The sequence below is a fragment of the Setaria viridis genome, chromosome 9 (genome assembly GCF_005286985.2).
Source record: "Setaria viridis chromosome 9, Setaria_viridis_v4.0, whole genome shotgun sequence".
Lineage (NCBI taxonomy): Eukaryota > Viridiplantae > Streptophyta > Magnoliopsida > Poales > Poaceae > Setaria > Setaria viridis.
In genome coordinates, this window is record NC_048271.2 from 15,125,392 (window position 1) to 15,142,960 (window position 17,569).

At 52.6% G+C, this 17,569-nt stretch overlaps 4 protein-coding genes across 4 annotated transcripts; 2 read left to right on the top strand and 2 right to left on the bottom strand.

Moving 5' to 3' along the window:
* Nucleotides 1–768: 768 nt before the first annotated feature.
* On the bottom strand, nucleotides 769–4,320 carry LOC117835333 (uncharacterized). Its single transcript, XM_034714691.2, has 3 exons — nucleotides 3,746–4,320; nucleotides 2,756–2,984; nucleotides 769–1,437 (listed from the first exon to the last, which is right to left on the bottom strand). Exons 1-3 carry the CDS (start codon nucleotides 4,318–4,320, stop codon nucleotides 769–771), a joined length of 1,473 nt encoding a protein of 490 aa, XP_034570582.2.
* Nucleotides 4,321–5,161: 841 nt separating this feature from the next.
* LOC117835334 (putative ripening-related protein 7) lies at nucleotides 5,162–5,686 on the top strand. The gene has a single exon (XM_034714692.2). The coding sequence runs from the start codon at nucleotides 5,162–5,164 to the stop codon at nucleotides 5,684–5,686; it is 525 nt and encodes a 174-aa protein (XP_034570583.2).
* A 7,671-nt stretch (nucleotides 5,687–13,357) lies between these two features.
* LOC117835335 (putative ripening-related protein 6) lies at nucleotides 13,358–13,873 on the top strand. The gene has a single exon (XM_034714693.1). The coding sequence runs from the start codon at nucleotides 13,358–13,360 to the stop codon at nucleotides 13,871–13,873; it is 516 nt and encodes a 171-aa protein (XP_034570584.1).
* Nucleotides 13,874–16,272: 2,399 nt separating this feature from the next.
* On the bottom strand, nucleotides 16,273–16,899 carry LOC117835337 (putative ripening-related protein 6). Its single transcript, XM_034714694.2, has one exon. It carries the CDS (start codon nucleotides 16,897–16,899, stop codon nucleotides 16,387–16,389), a length of 513 nt encoding a protein of 170 aa, XP_034570585.1. The 3' UTR covers nucleotides 16,273–16,386.
* Nucleotides 16,900–17,569: the final 670 nt, after the last annotated feature.

The window sequence follows — 17,569 nt, forward strand, 5'->3', positions numbered from 1 at the left end:
TAATGGGCTGGTCGAGATCAAAAACTTGAAAGTAAACGCAGACACACTATTTAGACAGGTTCGGGCCGCTAGATTACATAATATCCTACATCTTGTGTGTTGGTTGGATTGAATTGCTTTGGAGGGGACCCCTGTCTCGCCTTATATTGCCCGAGGCAGGGTTACAGGTCGGTTGTTTACAAGAAAAGTCGGATACGACTAGAGGAGTTCTACTCCTATTGCTACAAGTACTTTTCCTAATCCTCGACTAGTTATTGTCTTGTCACGTAGACTACACCATCCTATGCCATAGTCTCCATATCAGATGCGTCCTAGTGTCTAGCCCTGTACTCAAATCTGTCCAAATCTTCTGGTGGACCCATTGATGTATGTACGACAGGTCGTGTTAGTCCCCACAAACAACACAGCATGACGATGCCACTAACTCAACAAAACAAGGACGATGTTATACTTACTGGGACAGACACTGACAGCAACAGCTGACCCTTACAGGATAAGTCGCACACCCATGCAACTAGTTTTATTCTGCCACTCTATACATATACCTAGTATGACTCGAGAGAGTAGCAATCGACATCGGCACACATCAACCATACCGTCCTCGATCAGGACATGTACAGGCACAATCACACACTATGCTTAGGTGACATCAACAGCAACAACGGCCGGCGGCCGGTGCAATGGCTCCACGGCGACGCAGGCACACTGTCGTGAGCAAAGCAATCTTCTCCTTGCCCTCGCCGGCCGATCGACGACGGCAGTTCTTCATCAGGCATCGGACCAGGTGACGGGGACCTCGCCGATCTTGGTGTCGAGCCCCAGCGCCTCCCAGACGGCCTTGGACGTGTCGACGATGTTGTCCTTGCAGCCGTGCCGGGAGTCGCACTCGTCGACGACCCGTGCCACAACGGTGCGCCCGTTGTGCGCGTTCGTGATGCGGATCGCCTTGTGGCACCGCCGCCCGCCGGCGTACCACCTAGTCGAAAGCGCCGCGATCATCTCGCTGTTGTCGTGGTACCTGCCGTCGCACTCCGACGGGTCCCCGCCGTCCTGGCCCTTCTCGAACCCGTTCACCGTCATCACCGCGCGCGTGCCGCCGTGCGGCGACACCGCCGGGGACGAGCAGCGGTGGTCCTTGTGGCGCAGCAGGCCCGGGGCGCCGTCGCGGCACGGGTCAGGCTCGTCGTGGTGGTGGCGCCGGGCCACGGCGAGCGACGATGCCTGCAGCAGCAGGACGAGCACGGCCAGGAACGCAAGCTTGGACGACAACGACCTCGCCATTGCTGCCCAAGTGTTGAGCTCCCGCTGTAGGACTTGGTGGCTTGCCGTGGGTAGTGCTTGAGGTGTGCGAGCCTCGGGCCGTTTAAATAGGCGCGCGCGGCAGGGGAAGGCGAGGGACACGACGATGCACTTGTGGCTCGTGCCAGTCGCGCGCATCTCTTGTTTGAGGATTGCGATACGAATCCTTATTTTTCCTAGCTAGATGAGCACGATGGTTTTGGAATGGATGGTGGCGCTCATGTTACAGCGGTAATACCCGAGGGGAAGAACTAACGTGCGACAAGGTTCCCGTCAATTGCGACAGATCGAGTTACGTGTACTTCCAAGTAAAAGAGAGGACACCGTCAGGAATTACTCAGTACTGCAGGAATGACCACGCCAGTATGCATGTATTATGTATTTTTCATTATCATGGGAAAACCCAGGGCATTTTGTTTGGTTAATTTCATCGGGTTAGGGTGAGAATAAGTTTCAAAGTCATTAGTATAAGAGGGCCAACTCAGCTTAGCATAGCACGACTGGTTAATTTTCTTATGATGGAACCGTGCGTATTCGAGTCCTCAACTCGGTATGTTTGCTGCTCTGTCAGGTTCTTACTGGGCATGCACATGATGTTAACCTCTGTAATACTGGTGTCAAGCGCATCGCTACCTTCATTGGTACTCACTATTTTTTTAGAGTTGCCCACTATATTAAAAAGAAGAATAAGCCAATCAGTTGGATTGGAATCTCAACCCACGCCTTACCACAACGCACTACTCAAACTTAACTCAACTACACAACATCAGCCGGTTGGATTGGGACATCAACTAGGTCTCTCTCAACTCTGCCCGATTGGATTGAGACATCGATACGAGCCTCAGCGAAAACTCCGTCCGGTCGAATTGGGACATTACCCGAGCCTCCACGAACTCTGCCCGGTCGGATTGGGATGTCGACACGAGCCACCACACAACCAACGCCACAGACTGAGTCCTCTTTTTTTTTAAGAAAGGAAAAGAAAGAAAAACACCCTTTCGGAAGCAGCCATCGCCGAAACAAGCCTCCTTGCCGAAATTGCCTGACATCGCCTTGAAGAAGGTCATGATGCCAAAAACATCGTCGATGCCAGCCCAAACTGGGTTGGGTTTTCACCCACCTTATCCGACAGGGAAGACCGGCACCCTTGTCGTTGGCCCTAGACGTGAGCCAAAGGTCCGCGCCAGAGATGCCCGACGTCGCCTTCAAAAAGGACATGACCGCCTTCAAGAAGGACATGACGCTTGTGGCGCCATTGACGCCATCCGAAGGAGGGATGGGTTTTCACCCGCATCGTCACCGTGGTGTAAAGAGATGGCCGGTACCACTAGCCCCACCACCATGGTGCTACTAGTGAGCCTCTGCACGGCCTCAGCCAACAACGCCACCACGACGATGATGGCATACGCCCGAGCAAACCGTTGTCGACCACGCCATCGCAGCGCCACCGACACACCGGCTGCACAGATCGAACAGATGCCGACACCTTGGAGCCCACCCGCTGCACCAGATCGAACATACGCCCGCACCTTGGAGCCAGCCCACTACCAAGGCAGGCCGTGACGCTGATGGAGTGCCTGGCCGCCGCAGGGCCCAGACTCAGCGCGCCATGGAGCCGTTGGGTGACGCCGCCGCCGGACCACACCAAGCGCCGGACGCGGGCGCCACCGCAGTCGATCAACGCGCTACAGCCGCATGCTCCACCGTAGTCAGGTACCCGCTGCTGCTAGAAAGGCAGCCGCCGCGTACCGGCCACGGATGCCGTCGCAGCTAAGAAAAACGGCCGCCGCAGCTGAGCCACACCTCGCGTGGGCCATGGACACCACAGTAGCCACGTTGCGCCGCACGCCAGCCGTGGTCGCCGTCCTTGCCAGGCACCGTCGCGCGCTGGTGCCGGCCACTGGCGCCGCCGTCGATAGGCTCCACCGCCATTGCCGCAAGAAACAGCCACCGCCGCATGTCCCCGACATGCCGAGGCTTCGGGGTAGCAGATCCGGCGGCTGGGGGTGCGGATCCAGCCATTCACTGGGCGGATTTGGTCGTGGCCGAGCCAACCGCCGCCACCATGGACGAGGCCAACCACCAAAGAGAGTGCGAGAGGAGGAAAGGAGAGGAGGAGGGTGGTGGAGCCCCGCTGCCGCCTTCCTTGCGGCCGCGTGGGCTTCCGGTGGCCGCTCGGGCGACGGTGAGAGGGGGAGCGACGCTGGAGGGTGGCGGCACCGGGCACTAGGGTTCTGCCCGTGTCGCCCGAGGAGGAGCGACGTGGGCATTCACTATTAGTGCTCACTGTATGCTGTATGCACTATTTATTCCATATACGCAGTAATGACGTGGCATACAGTACGCTAATGCAGGGCAATGAGCCCAAGACCTGTATCCTCTACATACACAGCATGTGCCAAGTGACACCAGATAGAGCAGACACAACCCGATCACAGGCTCTCACTCCTCAGACCATGTGATGTCCACCATGCCGAGGCTCTGGTCGAGCCCCAGGGCGTCCCAGACCGCCGGCGAGGCGTCGACGATGTTGTTGTCGCAGGGCGGCTCGAAGTTGTGCTCGTCGTCGCAGCCGTGGACGGAGTCGCACTCGTCCACCACCTTGGCGTACACGGAGTTTCCGTTGGCGGAGATCTTGATGCGGTGCCCGCAGCGCGCCATGTTGCTGAACCACCCCGTGGAGAGCGCCACCACCTTCTCCTCGTCGCTGTGGTACGCGTTGTCGCACTCCGACGGGCCGCCGCCGTCCTTGCCTTTCTCGAAGCTGTTGAGCGTCAGCACGGCCTTGGTGCTCGCCGTCACCGGCGGCGAGCACCGGTACTGCGGGTACTTCTTGCCGTCCTCGCAGCAGTCCGGGTCGTTGCTCTTTTCGCAGTTGCCGGACCGGCCGGGGAGGTAGCCGCTGGCGCGGCACACGCCGAGGCCGCCGCCGGGGCGGAGGGAGAACGCCAAGTGGGTGGCGGAGAGAGCAACCAGGAGGAAGATCACCATTGAGGCTACAGCTCTGGCAGTGGTGGCCATTTTCTCTTTCCTAGACAAAGGCTCTGTTCTTGCTCTGCCGTAGCTCTGGGCGGTTTTGTCTGATGGTTCGAGTAACTAGCCGAGCATGGGATTATATAGTGGTCTTTCGACTTTCCACATGCATGTGAACCTGCGCAGATGCACGTGCCGTGCCGAATGGTTTGATGAACGGATTGCCCAAGAAGGCGAAATCCGGTCGCTCGGCTGGTGCGTTCAGGCTATAGGCGAACTAGACTTCTGCCGTGCCGTATCAAATGGTTCTGGATTCTTCAACCGATGTGAACATGAGAAGAGGATTTGATCTGTTTGATCCATTTGATTTCTTCCAGCATCAATGAGTTGTTGATTTGTCGTGGCTGCAATGTTAGCCAAATGATCCTATAAGAAGAAATAAAATATTTTGCTCCCAGATCAAGGGTTATGAACAAAAATAGAATGACCAAGCTAGCTTCAATCTTGCAAACGACGAGCGTGAAATAAGGAAACAAATCCACCATTGCACGCCGGAAGGATGATGTGCGTCAGGCTAGATCCGGAAGGCAGCGCAGGAAGGGGGAGCGGACCGAAAATCAAAAGACCTCGGTACTGCGATGTTTGGTCGGCGTCCCAGGTTTTTTAGCGGTAGAGGTAGAGCCTCGTATCGACCTCTCCGTTCGAGAATCCACACAAGACATTGTCTCCAATCTCACTCGCTAATCCAACAAAAAAGCACACGGGGGGCAACACGAACGTGTCCTCGTGCACCCCTTGCAGCCTATATATAAAAACACGTCCACCTCGAACCAATGGGCCAGTGCACCTCGCCAAGAAGCTCAAGCGAGCACCCACCTCGAGCGTGACAATGGCGGACGCGAAGAATATGGTGGTGCTCTCGCGGTCCTTGCTCTGCTCCAGGTCTCCTGCGACGCTGCCCGGTGGTACGGTAAGCCGGGCCCGTGCGCCGACGCCGACGCCGCCGCGGCCGACTCCGTCGACGACCTGCCTTTGGGGGTGGGGGTGGGGGGGGGGGGGGGGGGACCCGGGCGGCCACCACGGCGGCGGCACCCCGGCCGTGATGACGGTGAACGGGTTCAGGCGCGGCGAGAGCGGCGGCGGGCCGTCGGCGTGCGACGGCCACTTCCACAGCGACGGCGAGCTGATCGTGGCGCTGTCCACGGAGTGGTTCGCGCGCGGGCGCCGGTTCCACAGGAGGATCCGCATCACGAGCGCGCGCCACGGGCGCACCGTGGAGGCGCGGGTCGTGGACGAGTGCGACTCCCGCCGCGGGTGCCGCCACAACATCGTCGACTCGTCGCCGGCGGTGTGGAGGGCGCTCGGGCTCGACACCGACGTCGGCGAGGTGCCCGTCACGTGGTCCGACCCCTGAGCTAAGCTAGCCCGTGTTCGAGATGACTGGCCGCGCGCCAGCGGAGTCGGCGTTCGTTCGAGTGATATGCAACTGTTTGAGTTGCTCGTGCTTGGCCGGCAGCTCTAGTTCTTCTACGTCGAGTAGTTTGCTACCCTCTCTGGCCCTCCGCCTGACGGTGTGGAGCGCGTTTTCTAGAGGAGCAGAATAAATTGGTTCGGTGTGTGCGTCTCTTGTAAGATGACCCTGATCGTTATGTGCTCATGTCTTTTGTGAGTCAAACTAAACCTGGCTTTGTATCAGCATATATGGATCAAGATAAAGGCATTCTACGACTACGAAATCCAAATGGAAGCAAGCCCTCCCTAGCTTGGTAGAATCTGTTTCCAGCTGAGGAATTGGAATTAGCACATCGAAAGAGTGAGGCCAAATTGGAGTTTTTTAAGGCAGCTTTCAAGTAGTCAAAGTAAAGAGCTAGGCCTTCATGCGGCCAGCCGAAATTTCCCCTGCGAGTTCCTTTTTATTTGATTGAGCGAACGAGTTTGAGTTGCATTTTAGAAGGTCTATTTCGATTGATTTTAGAGGCAATGCTTCCATGTTGATTGTCAGTCAATGACTCGAGTAAAATATATTCTCTTCCCGTTCATAAATGTTTGTTACTGAACCATTGACTATGATCATGATGCATGATCATTCGTCCGATTCAAAAATTTAAATGCACAAAAATATATAAGTCATACTTAAACTACCTTTAACAATAAAATAAATCATAAGAAAAGAAAACACATATTTGTATAATTATTTTGAATAAGATAAATAGTTATACACGTATTTAAAAGTCAACGGTGGCAAATATTTAAAAATAAAGAAATTATCATATAGTTATAATGAAAATTTCAAACGATTTTTTAACAAACTAGACAGAAGGTATGCCGCTTATATTAGTAAGAGGAAAAAATCCACGTAAATAAATGAATACATAAAGAAATAAAATCATCGGCATTGCTTTGGTCGACAAGCGGCCAAACAACAATCGGCTATATTCCATTTGGCCTCTTTTGTAACGAAAAAAAGGCAGGGTCTCAAATAAAAAATAATTGCCAGGAGCTCACCAAATGCTACCTTCGTTTATAAATACTCCCTCCATTTAAAAAATAATACCATTATACGATTCAAATTTTGTGTGAAAATAAATACCCGTCTGTTCCAAAAACAATGCCATTATTGGATTCAAATTTTTGCCCTAGAAAGAACGATATCCAGAAATTCAAATCTCGTGCATGCATAATCTGGTGCGCTAGATTAAATGGAAACAGATTCCCTCCATCTTATGTATGCAAACTCAACTTACGGCACATGCATCCTTTTCATTTATCCCTAATTTGTTTAATCCCAAGATGTCATTCTTTTTTAAGAGGAGGGAGTATATGGTAAGGGATAGGGGTATCCTATGGGTTCCCACCGACCAGGATATTGGCCAGACCTGACAAGTGAGCCCGCCCGACCAGGGCGTGGGCGCTAAGGACATGAAGATACTTGGAGCACAAGTTAAGGAGGTCGGGTGATTCAAATCAGCCCGGATATTGCGGGATACGTATGGTAATCCGACTCAGATTACCTTCCATGTAACAATCGACTAGATTAGATTCAAACCGACTTGTAACTCTAGGTCGTCAGCCGCGGCTAAGGACGCCTCCCGAGGGAACCTAACGCATCTCAACTCTCATGCAATACAAGCCACCAAGCATACAAGACGTAGGGTATTACTCTCCGGAGGCCCGAACCTGCCTAAAACCCTTGTGTTCCTCATGTCCTCGCAATCACCTTCAAGTTCTTGGTTTCGCAATCACCTCCACCTACAAATCAACCACTTAGGGGACCCCCTAGTGGACTGTCGGGCTTATAAATCCGACAGTTGGTGCGTCAGGTAGGGGTGATTGTGAGATCCTCCCTAGCGAGCTCGATGGCATCCCGCCCCGGCGTTGTTTTCCCCAAGAGCGTGAAGGACTTCCTCGCCAACCCGATCTAGCTACGCTTCGGGAGCATGCCGGCGGACTTCGACTCCACCGCGTCTTCCATCGACTCGGCGTCCGCCACCAGCTCAGCATCTGCCGGACCTACTCCGATGGAGCAAAACCTCCACCCAAGGATCATCACGCCGCTTGCCCAGCTGGTCGGTGATCTCTCTCCGAGAGAATTCCGCACATCCTTGCTGCGACTTGCCCACCTACGCCATTCGACCTGATCGCGGGGCTAGATCGCATCAACAACACTATTGCTGAGTGCATAGATTTCTCTAAGGCGGCGCTACGCTCAACCAGGTCGGCGCAAGGTCCTTCTCTCATCCCCTTTGGTTTGAGGAACTCGGCCGCTGCATTCTCCGCGAACCTCGCGCAGTCTTTCTAGATCCAATCTGGAGACCCACCCGCACCCATCCAGTTTCCGGACTTTGGCGAGTTCCAGGTCTCCCGCATCGTCCTGACACCGAATCCCTACGGAAGCAACAATGAGAGCAACTTCTCCACACCAGATCGTGAAGCCTTCGTGGTCTCCGCTGATGAGCCACCTAGGGATGGCGAAACCTCTACTCAGGAAGCAGGTCGCAACACCAGGAACCAAAAGCATGCAGCACGACTCTAACAGGAGTAGGCCAACGACCAGCAACAACCTACTACTAACACAGAGGCAGCAAATGATCAGCGCAGACCAGCGCGTGACAACAGCGGCAATGCTGACCAGAACGATGCCCGGGACAGGCGCAGGCGCCCTGCGCGCCCCCACAATCTACAAGCCAACCTCGAGGAGGCCGACCACAATGTCTTCACCACACCCCAGGATAACTTGGGGGCTACCTTCGCCGACCTGGAAAACCTTCCAGACTCGGAGCCAATCCGACGGATCCGGGCCCGTCTCCGCATTGCCAAAACCCAGATCAAAGAGCGGGCCCACAGCTGGTCAGCGTACTCCCAATCTACAGCTACCCATACTCTCGAAGCCGATCTGGGCATAGCAGATCTGACCATCGCTGAGGCGACCACGACAACCATGCAGGAGGTCGACTAGAGCCCATCCGTGAAGAGGAGGTGGAGCAACCTACCAATCCACACGCCAACAACAATAACCACAACAATCGACGCCGCAGCAGGAGAGGCGATGGTGAGGATCGTGGCAAACAAGGTCGGCAACGTGACCTCAGTGAAGAGTTGCGCGACTATCGCGACCTCCGCCCTGACCTGAACAACCATCACCAAGAGCTGGAAGAGGCCGAGCTCCGCCACCGCGCTAAGTACGACCGCGGCTATGGTGCTTCTGGACTCAACCATAATGTAGAACGCGAGGACCACCGCCGCTAGGAAGATGAGATGCGCCACCGTGCTGACTACGACCGCATGTACAGCGCCCCTAAAGACGCTTATGTCCCGCACAGGCGCAACAACGACAGACACCCCAGGGCTCCACCCATTGTGTACAACCTCGACGATGATGATGACACGACGATCGATGGCTTCGCCGCCTTCACTCCCCACCTCTGGGCCGTTGAGTGGCTGGCCTCATTCAAGCCGGCCATCAACGAAAAGTACGATGGTCGCTTCGACCCTACCATCTAGCTCAAGATGTACAGTACTGCGGTGAAAGCTGCCCACGGCACCTACGACCAGATGGCAGCCTACTTCCCGATGGTGATGGGTCCCGCTCCACTCCTATGGTTGGAGAACCTCCCCCCAAATAGCATCAACAGCTGGGGTCAGCTCGCTAGAGCTTTTACACAGAATTACCAGGCTACCTACAGCCAACCTAGTAACACGGAGAACCTTGGCCAAGTCCATTAGTGGAAGAATGAAACTATTTGAGACTACGCCAACCGCTTCTTCAAGAACCACAATAGGCTGGCCAACATCAAGGACCACGACATCATCTGGTACTTCCGCTCTGGCTTGATGAACCGCCTCATGTTCTACAAGTTGTAAGAGGCTGCCCCAAGACAGTCGAGCAGATGATGCAGGTTGTCAACACCTAGGCACACATAGAGGAGGCGGCGATAGTATAGTTTCAGGGCAGCAAGCATCGCCAAAACGACGACTACGATCAGCTGACCCATGATGAACACCAAGCGTGATCGGAGTCCCAACTTCGAAGAAGGGCCTCCGAGGTCCTCACTGCTGAAGGCAACCCTGCCAGGCTGACCACCTTCCTCCGGGACGAGTTTGACGACACACTCAACGCTCCGTGCCCCTTCCACAAGGATGCACATCATAATCTTTAGGACTGCATAGTCCTCAAGAAAGAGCTCGGTGCCTCGGTGGAGTACAAGCAACCCCACCGCAATGACTATCGCAGGGATGACAACCGTCGCGACTATCGTCGTCGCGATGACCGCAACGACCGCCACGACCGCTACCACAACGACCGCGACTGCCGGCGCGACGACCGCGACAACTGCCGGCGCGACGACTCTGACGACCAGCACTGAGAGGAGCGCCGCAATCAGCAAAACCCAGGCGCCGACCAGAATAGGGAGTTCCAGCAATCGGAATGGTAGGTCAACATCATCGTGGGCGGCCCCAACGCTTTCTACAGCAACTGCAAGCAGAAGCTGCACCAGTGAGAGGTGCACTTTGTCTCCATATGGCCAGTCCAGTATCCACACTGGTCAGAGCAGCCCATAACCTTCTCCAGGGAAGATCGTTGGGTACACATTCCAGATCTCGGGTCCTACTCGCTAGTGGTTTGCTCGACCATAGACCGGGCCCTACTTCCCAAGGTGCTGATCGACCGTGGTAGCAGCCTCAACATCATCTTCACTGAGACCTTGAAGCGCATGGACTTCAACTTCAAGCGGCTCCAACCCTGTGAAGAACCCTTCTACAACATCATCTCCAGCAAAGGATCCTATCCGATTGGCCGGCTGAGTTGTTTTGCCGGTCACATTTGGCATGCAAACCAACTACCGCATGGAATACCTCACATTTGAGGTGGCCAACTTCAAGACTTCCTACCATGAAATCCTTGATAGGCTAATGCTGGCGAGGTTTATGGTGATCCCGCATCACACCTACTACGTCCTCAAGATGCCGGCTCCAAACGGTGTCCTCTCCATCTACGGCGATGTCGAGACTTCATACAAGTGCGACACGGAGGTGGTGCAGCTCGCTGAAGCCCTGGAGTACTCTGCAAAGGCCACTGCCATGCTCGTCGAGGCCCAAAAGGTGGACAAGGACTAGCTCATGATCCCAGAATCAGAGCTGACGCCCACAACGCAGCAGCCCGACCCCAAAGTTAGGAAGATTTGCCTCGGCCTAGAAGATCCGACCAAGATGGCCCTCATCCGACCTTTCTACCAAATAGGAACTCGCGCTCACTAGTTTCCTCTAGATACTCAGACATATTCGCGTGGAAGCCATCCGATATGCCCGGTGTCCCGTGGGAGCTGGCTGAGCACTCCTTGGACTTGAGCAAGACTGCAAGACCAGTCAAGCAAAAGCTTCGCTGCTTCACCCAAGATCGCAAGGAGGCCATTAGGGTAGAACTTAATAAGCTCCTAGCTGCCGGATTCATCCGTGAATGTAAACATCCCAACTAGTTAGCAAATCTAGTTCTTATAAAAAAGAAAACCGGTGAATGGAGAATGTGTATCGATTACACCGACCTCAACAAGCACTGCCCTAAGGACCCCTTACCTCTTCCGTGCATCAACCAAGTCGTAGACTCTACGGCTGGGAGCATCCTGCTCTGCTTCCTCGACTACTACTCGGGCTATCACCAGATCTCGCTTGATCCTGCCGACCAAGACAAGACGGCGCTCATAACGTACTTTGGCATCTATTGCTACAATACCATGACTTTCGGGTTGAAAAACGCCGGCGCCACCTACCAAAAGGCAATCCAGGGTTGCCTAGCGACACAGCTACACAGGAACGTCGAGGCCTACGTCGAAGATGTAGTTGTCAAGACCAAAGATGAGGAGAGCTTCATAGCCGACCTCGCTGAAACCTTCAACAGCCTCTAGGCCTATCGGTGGAAACTCAACCTGGGCAAGTGTGTCTTCGGTGTCCTGTCTGGAAAGCTCATGGGCTTCATGGTCAGCCAGCACGGCATCAAAGCCAATCCCATAAAGGTTGACGCAATCAAAAATATGGCGAAACCATCCAACAAGAAAGACGTCATGAAGCTTACTCGCAAGAGTCTTGATGCGCATACGGCGGCGCGGCGGCTCAGGCGGCGGCGGCGAAGTGCGCGTGAGTAGATTGGGAATCGTGGCGGTGCGGCCTAGGGTTCGCGGGCGTGGCGGCGATGCGCTCAGTGGACTGTGGCGGCGGCGACGCGAGTGTAACGGATGGAAGTGAAAATAGAATTGCGCCCCTTTGGCTTTTGAGAGGTGTGACGGCATAACCCTAGCGACGGAATCTATGGGTTTTCCCTTATTGCGGCGCCTACACCGGACAAAGCCCATGGATTTTCCGTGCCTCCGAGGCTCCGCCAGTCCTCATCCACAGGGGTTGGGCGCCTATTTTAGGTTGGCGTGCCTCTGTAGCTCCACCAATCCGTCCTCAGGAGCTGGGCGCCTTCTTCTGGTCGGCACGCCTCTGTGGCTTCACTCATCCTTGTGTTCAGGTACTTGGACATGCTATTGGGATCAACTCTTTTCTTCTTTTTTGACCATTGGACCGATTATACCTTCGTTTATGCGATTATGCGATTCACCAAATGCTACCTTCGTTTATAAATACTCCCTCCATTCCAAAAATAATACCATTATGCGATTCAAATTTTGTGCGAAAATAAATACCCCGTCTGTTCCAAAAACAATGTCATTATTCGATTCAAATTTTTGTCCTAGAAAGAACAATATCCAGAAATTCAAATCTCGTGCATGCATAATCTGTTGCGCTAGATTAAATGGAAACAGATTCCCTCCATACAAACTCGACTGACTTACGGCACATGCATCCTTTTCATTTATCCCTAATTTGTTTAATCCCAAGATGTCATTCTTTTTTAAGCGGAGGGAGTACATGGTATTTTGCACAAGCTAGTTCAAAATTCACTCGTACAATTTTCCTCAAATATCTTTTTCATTTGAGATCCAGAAGTTTCCACTTAATTAAGTGGACACATGCGTTCTTCCAGGAACATCTGTGCATAAACAAGCCACTGGCACCGTTGTAAACTACGGAGGGCCAGGTCAAATTCCTGTACCAAAAACGACAATTCCGTAGCGTTGGCATGGAAATGAACCCATTCCTCATGGTCCGAAGGGACTATAGGTCTGACCAACACCTGTGTCAACTGTCAAGGCCTCTAGTGGGCATCAAACTCTTGTTTGTTTTAGAGAGACGTCATAGTTTAGCCGTTTTGGACGTGATAGCTTCGATGATCAGCCAATGAATCGACAGTGATGAAGCACATCCACTGAAAACATCTGGGACCTTCCAGCTCCAGCTTCCAAAAACACGGGGGCTTATTCTTGCTCAGGTATTACCGCGCGCGGATGGTAACATCGCAGCTGACACCGTCACCGTCACGTACAAAGGCTTAGCATCGCTATTACTTCTCCAATGCAGTTTGTCTCGGATGGATCCACTGAACTCATATCGAGCTCACCGATCTCAAGAACATCCACAGGCCGGCTAGGCTCGCACGTGTTGTCGTGAACCCCCGGTAGCGCGCCTATATAATAAGCCCCTGGAGCCAATGGCCAATGCATCCCAATTCCAAAGCACCTCAAGCGAGAGCTCAGTTTTCGGGCTCTTGGCAATGGCAAACGCTAGAGTTGTTGCGCTCTTCGCAGTCCTTGCTCTGCTTCAGATCACTTGCACCGTTGCCCGGCGGCACGGCAAGCCGGGCGGCTACCACCACCAGGGCACGCTGGCATCGTCGCGCCACGGCAAGCCCGCGGTGATGACGGTGAACGGATTCCAGCGCGGCGAGGAGGGCGGCCCGTCGGAGTGCGACGGCCACTTCCACAGCGACGGCGACCTGATCGTGGCGCTGTCCACGGGGTGGTTCGCGGGCGGGCACCGGTGCCACAGGGCGATCCGCATCACGAGCGCGCGCACCGGGCGCTCCGTGGAGGCCCGGGTGGTGGACGAGTGCGACTCCCGCCGCGGGTGCCGCGACAACGTCGTGGACTCGTCGGCCGCCGTGTGGAAGGCGCTCGGGCTGGACACCGACGCCGGTGAGGTCCCCGTCACGTGGTCCGATGCCTGAACGCGTTCACCAGCAGAGACGCCGCCGGCAAGGGGCAAACTGGAAATGACGCCGGCATGCAGTTGTGGTGTGTGCTAGTAGCTCCTGTAGTTGCTATTAGTGGTCTGCTATTATGTTTTCGGCTTGATGGAGAGGTAGAACAATTTAGATTTCGTGATCAAGAATAAAAGTCGCCGGTGTGTGTTTCTCCTGCAAGACCAGTAGATGGAACACCCTGCTGCCTGCTCCCTAGTTTGTACTCGATGTCTTTGAGAGATGTTAATGGCTTCCTAGTTTCCACGCATTATTCTTGACTCTGCATATTCATCGACGTATATGGAAATGGACTCCATGCCGCGGCTGCACCAATTAGAGAATCTGAAGATATTTGATTTCAAAGGCCCAAACCTTTCGTTTTTGTGTTTTATCTTACTGTTAGTTACAGCTTCTATATTTGTTATCGACTTTGAACTAACCAAAATTGATAAGTCATACGAAAATATTATTGCAATTGTTAGCGAGCACATGCACATTTAAGTGAAGATATGGAAGATTATTGAAAGTTCACGCTAATGCTGAGATTTTGTGATAATGATCGGGCTGCGTGCATATCAAAGGCCGGGATGTTTTTATTGTATTATCCCATCTGTTGAGAACAAGTCATAAGAGCAAAGAGGAACCTTGTGCCATTTGGTGATGACAGGTTCTACATGCATAAGACCAAAATAGGGTTGAGTGCACAACTCAAGCAGAGGCTGGAATAAATAAATCCCCTGATCTTAAAAAAGACCAGAAGGGTTGTGTTTTTTCTCACTGGTAAAGCAATTTCTCACTGGTAAAGCAATACTCCCCAAAAAGACCAGAGTAGCTTTTAGTCTAACACTAAGAATTCTCGTAAAAGAAATTTTAACACGTGTTTGATGAGCGAGGACAATTAATATGTTGAAATTTAGTGTTACTCGTGTGCTTGCTAGTGCATTGAGAATTATCAAGATGTGTTACTGTTTCTGGAGTAATATATAACATGAGTACTATCGAGCCGCTGTTAGCTGTTGATCTTTGCTCAGAAATAAACGCCTTAACTAGATTGCTTGCCCCGTGAAATCTAAAGGATCGCAAAATGCCTTTGTCCCCATGAGAGAGCACATCAAAAGTAAGATACACAGAAATTGGCATATATGATTTACTTATATGAGTGACCTAGCAAACTTGTTCTTTAGCATGAACTGTATATAGAAAAAATGTAGAAAGTGCGTCCTTATTAATTTGCTAATACATATAAAAATGTACCCAAAGCAACCCTTCAAAAAAAATTTAGCATTCAGAAGGTATAGTTTGGATGAGTTATTTGCAACAATTTAGTTTGAAATCCTTTTTTGAAACAATACGAATGTCTAATTTCTTGTGAATTTCTTGTCCGTGTCTTTTTATTTCTTTCTTGATGCAACAAAATTCACAATCAGATCATCAGCTTGCTGGTTGGCATCGTAAACAAAATTCCGTTCAAAGACAATCAACTTTGGTGGCCACATGTAGTTTTAGTAACATGTCAGGTCTTGTCGGTGTTTAGATCCGGCAACCTATAGAGGGGGTGCCCGAGGTAGTGTTTTGGTTAATGGGGATCGTCGAGATCAAAAACTCGAAGGTAAACACAGACACACGATTTAGACAGGTTCGAGTCACTAGATTGCGTAATACCCTAAGTCATGTGTGTTGGTTGGATTGAGGGGGTGTTTGGTTCCTTGAGCTAAAGTTTAGTCCGTGTCACATCGAATCTTCGGAGGCTAATTAGGAGGACTAAATATGAGTTAATTATAAAACTAATTGCACAGATGGAGGCTAAACGGCGAGACGAATCTATTAAGCTTAATTAATCCATCATTAGCAAATAGTTACTGTAGCAGCACATTGTCAAATCATGAACTAATTAGGCTTAATAGATTCATCTCGCCATTTAGCCTCCATCTGTGCAATAGATTTTGTAAATAGTCTATGTTTAATACTTCTAATTAGTATCTAAACATTCGATGTGACAAGTGCTAAAGTTTAGGGGTGGGAACTAAACACCCCCTAAATTGCTTTGGTGGGTTCATGCCTCACCTTATATTACTATATATTACCATAGATGTATGTACGACAGGTCTTGATGTGTTGTCCCCATCAAACAACACAGCGTGACGATGCCACTGACTCAACAAAACAAGGACGATTTTATACTTACTGGGACAGACAATGACAGCAACAGCTGACCCTTACAGGATAAGTCGCACACCCATGCAACTAGTTTTATTCTGCCACTCTATATATATACCTAGTATGACTCGAGAGAGTAGCAATCGACATCGGCACACATCAACCAGACCGTCCTCGATCAGGACGTGTACAGGCACAATCACACACTATGCTTAGGTGACATCAACAGCAACAACGGCCGGCGGCCGGTGCAATGACTCCACGGCGACGCAGGCACACTGTCGTGAGCAAAGCAATCTTCTCCTTGCCCTCGCCGGCCGATCGACGACGGCAGTTCTTCATCAGGCATCGGACCAGGTAACGGGGACCTCGCCGACCTTGGTGTCGAGCCCGAGCGCTTCCCAGACGGCCTTGGACGTGTCGACGATGTTGTCCTTGCAGCCGTGCCGGGAGTCGCACTCGTCGACGACCCGTGCCACAACGGTGCGCCCGTTGTGCGCGCTCGTGATGCGGATCGCCTTGTGGCACCGCCGCCCGCCGGCGTACCACCTCGTCGACAGCGCCGCGAGCATCTCGCTGTCGTGGTGGTACTTGCCGTCGCACTCCGACGGGCCCCCGCCGTCCTCGCCCTTGTCGAACCCGTTCACCGTCATCACCGCGCGCGTGCCGCCGTGCGGCGACACCGCCGGGGACGAGCAGCGGTGGTCCTTGTGGCCCAGCAGGCCCGGGGCGCCGTCGCGGCACGGGTCAGGCTCGTCGTGGTGGTGGCGCCGGGCCACGGCGAGCGACGATGCCTGCAGCAGCAGGACGAGCACAGCCAGGAACGCAAGCTTGGACGACGACGACCTCGCCATTGCTGCCCAAGTGTTGAGCTCCTGCTGTAGGACTTGGTGGCTTGCCGTGGGTAGTGCTTGAGGTGTGCAAGCCTCGGGCCGTTTAAATAGGCGCGCGCGGAAGGGGAAGGCGAGGGACACGACGATGCACTTGTGGCACGTGCCAGTCGCGCGCATCTCTTGTTTGAGGATTGCGATACGAATCCTTATTTTTCCTAGCTAGATGAGCACGAGATACTATTCGGTGCACTCGATGCCGCGACAAGTGCGCAGTAAAAACGATGGTTTTGGAATTGATGGTGGCACTCATGTTACAGCGGTAATATCCGAGGGGAAGAACTAACGTGCGACAAGGTTGGCCATCAATTGTGACATCGAGTTACGTGTACTTCCAAGTAAAAGAGAGGACACCGTCAGGAATTAGTAAGTACTGTGACGTGCATGACAACGTCAGGAATGACGATGCCAGTACGCATGTATAATGTATTTTTCATTATCATGGGAAAACCCAGGGCATTTTGTTTGGTTAATTTCATCGGGTTAGGGTGAGAATAGTTTCATTTTCTTATGATGGAACCTATCCGTGCGTATTCAAGTCCTCAACTTGGTATGTATGCTCATATTTTTTTAAATTTATTCTATGAATTAACGGTCCTATGCTTTCAGAGGTAGCCAATATGCCCGTCGACAG